General features: G+C 42.6%; 1 protein-coding gene across 1 annotated transcript; it reads left to right on the forward strand.

Annotated features, from left to right (window-relative positions):
* The first annotated feature begins 3,857 nt into the window (after nt 1–3,857).
* Nucleotides 3,858–9,543, forward strand: LOC129815487 (protein transport protein Sec61 subunit alpha-like). Its single transcript, XM_055869363.1, has 12 exons — nt 3,858–4,013; nt 4,864–4,931; nt 5,046–5,111; nt 5,211–5,289; nt 5,561–5,692; nt 5,802–5,911; nt 6,193–6,346; nt 6,626–6,786; nt 6,980–7,177; nt 7,731–7,922; nt 8,093–8,169; nt 8,343–9,543. Exons 1-12 carry the CDS (start codon nt 4,007–4,009, stop codon nt 8,527–8,529), a joined length of 1,431 nt encoding a protein of 476 aa, XP_055725338.1. The 5' UTR covers nt 3,858–4,006; the 3' UTR covers nt 8,530–9,543.
* The last annotated feature ends 1,908 nt before the right edge of the window (nt 9,544–11,451 follow it).

The raw sequence follows: 11,451 nt of genomic DNA on the forward strand, positions 1-11,451 counted from the left end.
ACGGTAAGCACGAGGAGTTGGCTCAGGTCTCCAACCTGACTCAGCCAATCTCCTCGTGTGCCCCCTCCCCCCAATTTTTTTTATTGGGGCTGCCTCTCGGGCTTCGGTGCTAACCGTGTCCCCTCATATCTTCGCCGTTCCTCCTGCGCTATCTCCACCTGCTTCCATGGTAGGCGATCCTCTCCTGACAATATTTTCTCCCACATACAGGATCCTTTACCGTCCAAAATCTCGTCCCAAGTTCATGATGTCTGCTCCTTCTGAACATGCTGCTTGGTCCTTTTTATGGTGGGTTCTTCTGTCACGTTCGTCGTATGAATCGGACCAAGGCGCAGCGTGGTATGTGTTCATTCTTTAATAAATTAGAATGTACGCATACCACGCTGCGCCTTGGTCCGATTCTTACGACGAACGTGACATTCCCACAATAAGTTGGGTGAATTTTGGCCCATTCTTCCTGACAGAGATGATGTAACTGAGACAGGTTTGTAGGCCTCCTTGCTCGCACATGCTTTTCAGTTCTGCTAACAAATTTTCTATAGGATTGAGGTCAGGGCTTTGTGATGGCCACTCCAATACCTTGACTTTGTTGTCCTTAAGCCATTTTGCCACAACTTTGGAAGTATGCTTGGGGTCATTGTCCATTTGGAAGACCCATTTGCGACCAAGCTTTAGCTTCCTGACTGATGTCTTGAGATGTTGCTTCAATATATCCACATAATTTTCTATCCTCGTGATGCCATCTATTTTGTGAAGTGCACCAGTTCCTCCTGCAGCAAAGCACCCCACAACATGATGCTGCCACCCTTGTGCTTCACGTTTGGGATGGTGATCTTCGGCTTGCAAACTCCCCCTTTTCCCTCCAAAAATAACAATGGTCATTATGGCCAAACAGTTCTATTTTTGTTTCATCAGACCAGAGGATATTTCACCAAAAAGTACGATCTTTGTCCCCATGTGCAGTTGCAACCTGTAGTCTGGCTTTTTTATGGAAGTTTTGGAGCAGTGGCTTCTTCCTTGCTGAGCTGCCTTTCAGGTTGTCGATATAGGACTTGTTTTACTTTGGGTATAGATAGTTTTGTACCTGTTTCCTCCAGCATCTTCACAAGGTTCTTTGCTGCTGTTCTGGGATTGATTTGTACTTTTGCACCAAAGTACGTTCATCTCTAGGAGACAGAACGCGTCTCCTTCCTGAGTGGTATGACGGCTGCATGGTCCCATGGTGTTTATACTTGTGTGCTATTGTTTGTACAGATGAACGTGGTACCGTCTGGCGTTTGGAAATTGCTCCCAAGGATGAACCAGACTTGTGAAGGTTTACAATTTTTTTACTGAGGTCTTGGCTGATTTCTTTTGATTTTCCCAGGATGTCAAGCAAAGACGCACTGAGTTTGAAGGTAGGCCTTGAAATACATCCACAGGTACACCTCCAAAAGTCTCAAATTATGTCAATTAGCCTATCAGAAGCTTCTAAAGCCATGACATCATTATCTGGAATTTTCCAAAGGCACAGTCTACTTAGTGTATGTAAACTTCTGACCCACTGGAATTGTGATACAGTGATTTATAAGTGAAATAATCTGTCTGTAAACAATTGTTGGAAAAATTACTTGTGTCATGCACAAACTATATGTCCTAGCCGACTTGTCAAAACTATAGTTTGTTAACAAGACATTTGTGGAGTGGTTGATAAACGAGTTTTAATGACTCCAACCTAAGTGTATGTAAACTGCCGACTTCAACTGTACATGTACATATTACCTCAATTAGCTCGGCTAACCGGTCCCCCCGCACATGACTCTGTACCAGTACCACCTGTATATAGCCTCGCTACTGTTATTTTCACTGTTTTGGGGCGGGGTTTCTTTACTTACATATTGTTTACCTAATACCTTAATACCTATTTTTTTCCTTAAATTGCACTGTTGGTTAGTGCTTGTAAGTAAGCATTTCACTGTAAGGTCGACACCTGTTGTATTCGGCGCACGTGACAAATTAACTATGATTTGATTACGAATAATGGTGGAAAATGAAAGCAGTGAGCTGTACGTTAGCTCGAATACAGGAGAAATTATGAATCTGTTAAAGATGATTTTGTGATGGAGTGACATTTTTTGAAAAAGTGGGTAGTTGTCTTTTGGCTGATCCATGTGTGGTTTCAGGGTGGGTGAAAACAGAGTTGGGTGCTGTGGAATCGGTGAAGGTAACCAGAAATGGTCTTGTGATAATTGTTTGTTTCTGCTGGTCAGAGGGAGCAGGCGCTCCACGTCAAGCGAATGGGAACAAGTGATGTAAATTGTTTTGATCTCAAGAAAAGGGAACCATTGAAAGGAGTGATTACTGGGGTAGCGGTGAATGTGAAAGTTGAACAACTGAAGGGTATTTGTGATGCTCGTCGTTTGGTGCGATGCAGACAGGGTGGCGTGAATGGTGAAACAGACAAGTCGTTGTCTGTTATTGAGTTTTTTGCCGAATACATTACGTTGTTACAGGTGTCAAGCTTATGGGTATGTGGCAGCTCTGTGTAGGAGGGAGGTTCCTAGGTGTGAGAAGTGTGCAGAAGGGCATGAGACAAAGAAAATGTGTAGCATTGGGGAAAGAAGCTGTATGTGTTAATTGTAGTGGTGCCCATGTGGCTGGGGATCAGAAATGTCCGGTGCGAGAGAAGCAGGTTGAGGTTTCCAGGGTTAGAGTAGTGCAGAAGTTGTCGTGTTCTGAGGTTGTGAAGAAAGTAGAGGAAGATGGGTCAAGGTGGAGGGATCCTGAGAGGAGTGGTGTGAGTAGTAGATCTGTACCAGTACAGAGGAATAGGCAGGCCAACAAGTGATATGTTTCAGTAAGATTTGATTTTTTTGTTGTTGCATTTATAGCCATGGTTATCAACTGTACTGTCGGGATGGAATGTAAGTCGCAGAAAATTGAGGTTGTGGTGGCAGCTGCAGAGAAGTATTTAGGTGTACGAGACTTGGCGTCAGGAGTTACAGAGTGTGTTGAGTGATGGTGTCCTATCGTTTCAGGCTGTAGGCCTGAGGTAGGACTTGATAGATTTAAATAGTGGAGTACGGCGGTGGGTGTTTAATGAGTGTAAGGTTAGATGTCAGGGTATTTGTTGATTTATTTCGTAATTTTGTATTATTATTTTTTAAGCAAAGTATAAGGGAGTTATACTCCAGTCTAGTACGTGGCGGTAATGAAACATTTATTGGATGCCGTTAACCATTGAAAAAAAGGTTGGTTCCGGTCTACTTAACTGGTTGTGACACCAATGCAATAGTAGCTGGGTCTGGTATTATTTAGTTCATTGAACCAGGGAAAAAAACGATTGTGTGTCTCGCTTCCTCTTCCGTCTTTGTTGGAGCGCTTGTGTCAAATATTTTTTATAACTAAACCAAGATAGACCACTGCTTGTCGTTTCTAATAGGAACAAATGAGTCATAGTGGGCAGAACAAGCAAGGATTGGGCAGAGCCAAGCACGCATTACCGATATCCATTTGCGCGTTCTAGCATATAGCGACATATTTCCCGTTAGGGAACGCCTACTCTGAAGTGCGCGTGTGCAATAACTCAATTAGCTTTTGCACTCCTAAACAGCGCGATTTCTTCTCTTGCAAGGGGTAATGTCTAGAAAATTTAGCCCACCCTGTTCATGACCGATTTTGCGAACAGAAAACCGCATTAAGATCAAATGTTTAATCGATGAGAAAATGTGCAGAATGTCAGCCAAAATCCACCTCGTTACCTCTTCTTCCACTGCGCGCCAGTAGGCTTCCTCACGCTACCATATTTGGTAGTGAGTGGAAACGCCAACCGGATGCTTCAGATTTATACATCCAGTGAAATATCTGTTTCATTGTTCTATCTTTGTTTGTGTAGTGTTGACGTGTCTCTAAAGTGCTTTCTTTCTCAGCTGTAGAGCAATTCGCCGGTAGTCAGAACGAAAACTGGAGAGACCTATTGACACATAAGGACCACACACTCAAAGATCGTAACGCTTGGGAAATCATTATGGGCAGTGAGTATTCCCCAGACTAAAGTAGCTAGCTAAAGTGAAGGACTATTTCACATAATCGGGGAACTTTTGACGAATCCGATGCAGGCTGTCATTTTTCAATGATTGGATCTAAGGCCATTTTCATTGTAGCTAGAGCTAACTGTTAGCTAGCTGGATGACAAGTGGTCTTTGTTTCACGCATATTTTTAACTCCTGTCTTCAACAGCATTGTCTGCCAGAAAATGGCTAGTTTTGTCAGTTGTCAAGAAACGGAAGTTTAAAAGAGCTAGCTAGTTAGCCAGCTAACGCTTTAGCTATCAGTGTCACTTGCTAACTAACGTTAGCTAGCTAGTTTGCTAATGTTAGCTGTACAGATGTTAACTACTTTTTATTATGTCCAGTCAGCTAACGTTACATTGATAACTATATCACATCAATCAGTGTTACATGGTAATTGATATCTCGGAGCATGATAAATACTGCATGCTAGTTAACATGTAACGTTATCTAACGTTAGCTAGTATAGCTAACGTTAGCTATATTGGATGCAGACGGACACATCCAGATTAGTGATGACGACGCTTAGCTAACAGCCGGTGTTTGACACAGGTTTAAATATCTCGTATCATAAGCAGTACTTGTTTACTGAAACACATTCGCTGGTATGCTAAATGTTTTACATTGGATTAACAATTGTGTTTAGAAAGATCTGTTTTCATAATGAATACTTTTCATTATGAATGAAAGATCCAATCCGCTATGCATGTACTGCTATGCCACGTCCCCCTATAAATTGTTAGGTCATTCACTGGCCTTTATGTTTATTATGGCGAGTCTATTGAATAACATCCCTCCTTTTGTCTGTTTTCAGTCAAATTCCTGGAGGTAATAAAGCCGTTCTGCGCAGTATTACCTGAAATCCAGAAACCTGAAAGAAAGGTACAGTATTTACTTTATGAAGACAAGTATGTTTTACTTTCAACTGTATAAACCTCTGTTGTTCCTGCTGTCATTGTTGCTTCCATGTCTCACTGTAATTGCTGTTTTCAACAGATCCAGTTCAGAGAGAAGGTACTATGGACAGCCATCACGCTCTTCATTTTCCTTGTGTGCTGCCAGGTAAATATCTGCTGTATTGTTCACACACTCTCTCTTTTCTAGCATTTTAATTGAGTAGAATAAAAAGTCACACCTGCATCTCTGTCACCTATCCTCCAGATTCCCCTTTTTGGCATCATGTCCTCAGACTCTGCAGACCCCTTCTACTGGATGAGAGTCATTCTGGCCTCCAACAGAGGTGGGTTGTCACTTTTGCAATGTAGATACAACAAGTGAATAAATTAATGTCTCTGTGAATTGATACATCAATCAAGGGACATGGCAATGAATGAGTCAATTAGTTAGTTACTGAGTGTGTGAATTGATAGTGTTGAGTGAATGATGAATTGATCGATAGGAGTGAAAAAAAATTCTCTGACTTGAGTGGGTAATTGGTATTATTTCTGATTGAATGACTGAACAACTCTATGGCACTGCTCTCCTGTTAACGGTCTCTCCTGTCCGTCCAGGTACCCTGATGGAGCTGGGTATCTCTCCCATAGTCACCTCCGGCCTAATCATGCAGCTCCTGGCCGGGGCTAAGATCATTGAGGTGGGAGACACCCCCAAAGACAGGGCCCTCTTCAACGGAGCACAGAAATGTAGACCACAAGCCCCACTTCTTGTTCCTAGTTTGACCTAATTCTGTCAAGTTTAAGCATTACTGTGAATGAGGCCATATAATTTCTAACCCATTGCTATCTCCTACAGTGTTTGGTATGATCATCACCATTGGTCAGGCCATCGTGTATGTGATGACTGGAATGTACGGAGACCCCTCCGATATGGGCGCTGGGATCTGTCTGCTCATCATCATCCAGGTGAGCCCTCCTCTCCACCCCTCTGTCATATTCTTATCCCCCCTCAGATTCAGGACTTGGTCCAATACTCCTTTCTTGCTACATTTTCAGAGGTTATCACTATTAATCTGTAAGTGATTATATAATTTAAAGCGAGGTTCACATCCTAATTTTTAACCAATCCAACCTTCTCCGATTACTTCAATGAATGTATGAAGAAAAAGTCTATTTAAAGGAAGTCAAACAGGGCTCCAGTGTGAGTGATTTGTCTCGGTCTCTAACCCACCTGTCTACCCCTCCAGCTGTTTGTGGCAGGTCTAATCGTGCTGCTGCTGGATGAGCTGCTGCAGAAGGGCTATGGTCTGGGCTCTGGTATCTCCCTGTTCATTGCCACCAACATCTGTGAGACAATTGTCTGGAAGGCCTTCAGCCCCACCACTGTCAACACTGGCAGAGGTAAGACACCAGAGCAGACGGCTGTGGGAGAAGGACAGCAGGTCTCATGGGCTAAACTGAGGCATTGAAACTGATGTGCCCTGTCTGGGTGTACATTTAGGACAGACTTACTAATTTCCACTATCAGAGATAATACCTGGTTATATGCAAGTGGTAATTTCACATAAGACCAACTATGGCTCCTATAGATCGACTTGGCCTTGAGAAGAACCCCAGGGGTCAAGGTTAGTTTAGGTGTTCTCTAGATGTGAGGCTGATGTTTTAGTCTCTTGTGTTTAGGTACAGAGTTTGAGGGAGCCATCATTGCCCTCTTCCACCTACTGGCCACGCGAACAGACAAAGTGCGCGCCCTGAGAGAGGCCTTCTACCGCCAGAACCTGCCAAATCTTTTGAACCTCCTCGCCACCGTTTTCGTCTTTGGTGTAGTCATATACTTCCAGGTCAGTAACTGTCTTTCTTCCTTTAAACCTGTTTAATGGAGTTGAATACATTTGTTATTGTCAGAAAACAACACAATGCATAAATAAAAGTTCTTTACCTTTTTATTAATGACCATTTAGACACTATATATTTATGATATGGGAATGTTCTACTCTCTCTTACCATGTCTCTCTTCCTCCCGTCTCTCTACAGGGCTTCAGGGTGGACCTGCCCATCAAGTCTGCCCGTTACCGTGGCCAGTACAACACTTATCCCATCAAGCTCTTCTACACCTCCAACATTCCCATCATCCTCCAGTCTGCCCTCGTGTCCAACCTGTACGTCATCTCTCAGATGCTTTCCACTCGCTTCAGTGGCAACTTCCTGGTTAACCTGCTGGGCACCTGGTCTGTAAGTACACACCATTTTAAACCATTTCTCTGAACTACCATGTCCGAACTCTAAACTCAAGGTTTGTCACATTAACATCCGCACAGTACCCTGAACTTAAGTCACTGTTACTAGCCCGCTACAATCCTGTATTCATCCCTGCACCTTAGAGACTGCTGCCCTATGTACATAGTCATTGAACACTGGTCACTTTAATGTTTAAATACTGTTTTACCCACTTCATGGGTGTATACACTGTATTTTATAGTCAAGACTCATCGTATATAACTACTCCTGTACACACCTTTCTATCTATATAATGTCTATACACACCATCATATACATACAGTATATATTTATGTTCCGGACACTGACATTGCTCATTCTAATATTTCTTAATTCCTTCTTTTTATTTTGGGGATTTGTGTGTATTGTTAGGTATTACTGCACTGTTGGAGCTAGGAACATACACCTGTGATAACATCTGCAAAATGTGTACACGGCCAATCAAATCTGATTTGAACATATCCAGCAACACAGAATGTATAAGCTGACCAGACTTGTGTGTTTATAGGACACATCGTCAGGCGGTCCAGCTCGTGCTTACCCAGTGGGTGGGCTCTGTTACTACTTCTCTCCCCCGGAGTCGTTTGGCTCGGTTCTAGACGACCCCATCCACGCTACCATCTACATCTGCTTCATGCTGGGCTCCTGTGCCTTTTTCTCCAAGACCTGGATCGAGGTGTCTGGCTCTTCTGCCAAAGATGTAAGTCCTTCTACCACATGTGCTGTACATTTTTTAGACTATGTAATCATAATTATGAATTTGATGTAGGACTCTCCTAAAATGTCTACTGCATTTGAGGATAGCATGTTTCAGAGGACCTGTACATGTGTTATGTAATGTAATCCATGAGTGTGTGTTTGCTCTCCCAGGTGGCTAAGCAGCTAAAGGAGCAGCAGATGGTGATGAGGGGACACAGAGAGACCTCCATGGTTCATGAACTCAACAGGTAAACTGTCTTAGTCAAAACTCTAACCTTTTAGCCATAACAATCCATGTCTTAATTTAACAGGGTTTAATATTACACTTTTCCAAACATGCTTTCTTCAGGTAATGATTGGTGCACTACTACTTGAGTTTGCCTTCTGTATCAAGCTGAAATCTTGCCTCTGTGCTTTCCAGGTACATCCCCACAGCGGCGGCTTTTGGTGGTCTCTGTATCGGCGGTCTATCTGTCATGGCGGACTTCCTGGGTGCTATTGGCTCTGGCACGGGTATCCTGCTGGCAGTCACCATCATTTACCAGTACTTTGAGATCTTTGTCAAGGAGCAGAGTGAAATGGGCAGCATGGGAGCCCTGCTCTTCTAGTCAGACACCTGGCTGCAACACCTGTGACGAAGCAACCCTCTTAATGCACATGCCCCAGATCAGACCAAGTCCTACCAAATGCTTATTATTCACATTATTTTATGTCCATTTTCATTTTTTGTTATCTGCACAATGAATCTGTTCTCTCCTATGTCATTTTCCGGATGCTTTCTGGCATCTCCCCTGACATGGCCTACAGGAGGTTCAGCCCAAACAGAATGGTGTGTGTGTAGTGAAGTGGTGGGACTGACTACATCCTGACATTCACAACACTCTGATCAACCGCTCTGTAACAGTTTGCCTGAGACTGGTTAGCCTCCTCGGGGTCATCTGAAGTGTTTCATATCTATTAAAATGGTCTGATCCACAAGCTTTTATGCGGGGGTGTTGTCCCTTTTCAGACTGCGACAACGGCTCTGTAGTATACAAGCATGTATACTGCACTGGTATGAGGGAAGTCCCTCTTACTGGACTGACTTCATACAACCCTACACAGTATACATAGGAACGCTTTGGATTTCTGCTTAAATTCCATCACCTCAATTACCTGGAGGATGTAGGCATGAATGTAGAGTGTACCTTCACAACTGGGCTCTTTGGTATGTTTTTTTGAATGGTCAAAATCTGATGGCCACTCATTTCACTGATTGAGTAGCAAGGGAAGGTTTGGTCAAGACTCTCTGAATATAACCATGTCTGTCCACCAGACATGTGACTGTTTAAAGCCGTGCTCCAATAATACTGTAGGATCAGAAAGTGGAGCGTAGGGCTCTTAGAATGTGGTGCAGCTTTGTCAAGTGTTTACTTTTTTATGGAAGTGTGCATTGGAAGAGTTATCAAGTGAACCACTCAGGTCCTCTGAAACTGGGCTGAAGGGAGGTGGTGTACGTTTAGGGAGATGTAATCGTACTTATATGCCACATTCATACCTTTTTGCCCATTTTGTTGGGTGATTATTTTTTTTTTTATTGTCTGCTTTGAGCATGACTGTATTAAACACTTTCACACCGTGAATTTTGGTTTTCTGTATATACCAAGCATTGAATTCATCTACAGTGTAAAATAACAGGGGGGGGGGGGGTTATATGTAAAAATGCTGTTCTGAACAAATGTATTCTGGGAAGAAAAAAAAATAATTCTCAATAAAAACTCATTTTGGGGAAAGTTTTCTTTTTTTCTTTGAGTGAAGCTTGTAGAGATCTTCTTCTCTGTTGAAAGTTTCATAGTTTCTAGCCAATCTGTACCTTTCAGCTCACGTTGTTGGCCTCGCTGGCCTAATGTGCATTTTGTCACGAGTCCTATTTAATAAGCACTGGGGGGGAAGGGGCATTCCCTCCCTTTGTCATAATGTCTGTGCTCACGTGGGTGTGGTCACTGACTGGTTAAGACTTTATATGAAAAATACTTCTCATTTAGAAGGCTAACATCACATTACATCTTCTGACAAATTATTTCATATTTAATCTAATACAAGTCCACAACATCTAGATGTGAATCTGATCAATGGGAAATATACACACAGATGTTATGTTGTTCTGCTGTCCTTAGTTACATCACAAATTAGTAATGAATTTGACATGATTGTTCTTTAAGTACCCATGGACCCTTCCAACTGTTTGGATTACAGAAATATTGTTTAATTATTCAACTTTTTGATGTTACGTACTGCAACGTCTCTCTCTGGTAACAAAGGGCTTTAACTTACATTTCTGAAAGAGTGGGGGAGAGAGTTTTCCTGCAGGTATTTACGACCGTCATAAAACTGTGGAGGGAGAGCGAGAGAAGGGTGGAGGATCTGGCGCCTATGATCCTCACCTGAAAGGGCAAGTCATGACAATAGCCATCACTATTGATGGTCATCACTATCACTATAACCGGCTTCCAACCGGTTACTCAACCCTGCACCTTAGAGGCTGCTGCCCTATGTACATGGACATGGAATCACTAGTCACGTTAATAATGTTTACGTAATGTTTTATTCACTTCATTTTTACCTTTATTTAACTAGGCAAGTCAGTTAGGAACAAATTATTATTTACAATGACGGCCTACCCCAGCCAAACCCAGACGACGCTGGGCCAATTGTGCACCGCCCTATGGGAATCCCAATCATGGCTGGATGTGATGCAGCTTGGAATAAAACCAGGGACTGTAGTGACACCTCTTGCACTGAGATGCAGTGCCTTAGACTGTTGCGCCACTAGGGAGGCCTAAAATGTCATATGTATATACTGTATTCTACTGTATTTTAGTCACTGGCATTCCAACATTGCCTGTCCCAATATTTATATATTTCTTAATTCCATTCTTTTACTATTAGATTTGTGTGTATTGTTGTGAATTTCAATACAGCAATACCATCTGCTAAATATGTATATGTGACCAAATTAATTTTGATTTGATGCTCTGTTCTCCATATTGGGATGCAGCTACCTCCTTCTCTATCAGTGTGACAGTTCACTACGAATTACATCAGGAACTAAGAGGGGCAGATAAAAGGGGTCCTTCGTTCTTATGTCCTGCCGTCAAAGATTTGTATAACTAAGCCAAGATAGACCACAGCCTGTCGTTTCCAATGGAAGCAAATTAATCATAGTGGAGCAAGCAAGGAGGTGGGCAGACAAGAGCAGGCAGAGCCAAGCATGAGCTAACAAGATGCTTTTGGCGCATTCTAGCATATATTTGCATATTTCCGTTAGGGAACGCCTACTCAATGAAGTGCACATCTGCACTAATTCAATTCGCCCTTGCACTCCTAAATAACTGGCAAAGGGTAAAGTCTACAAAACTTAGTCCACTCTGTTAGTAACAGATTCTAGTTTTGGAAACAGAAATGTATTGATATCAAAAGTTTAATCGATGAGAAAAGGAGAAGAATGTCGGCCAAAATCCATCTTGTTCCATTTTCTTCCACTGGGCAAC

The sequence above is a fragment of the Salvelinus fontinalis genome, chromosome 18, assembly GCF_029448725.1.
Source record: "Salvelinus fontinalis isolate EN_2023a chromosome 18, ASM2944872v1, whole genome shotgun sequence".
Classification (NCBI taxonomy): Eukaryota; Metazoa; Chordata; class Actinopteri; order Salmoniformes; family Salmonidae; genus Salvelinus; species Salvelinus fontinalis.

Coding starts and splice junctions, on each gene's coding strand:
- LOC129815487 (XM_055869363.1), top strand. Junction 5,693..5,801: donor CTTCAACGGAGCACAGAAAT/GTAGACCACAAG, acceptor TATCTCCTACAG/TGTTTGGTATGATCATCACC. Junction 8,170..8,342: donor ATGGTTCATGAACTCAACAG/GTAAACTGTCTT, acceptor TGTGCTTTCCAG/GTACATCCCCACAGCGGCGG.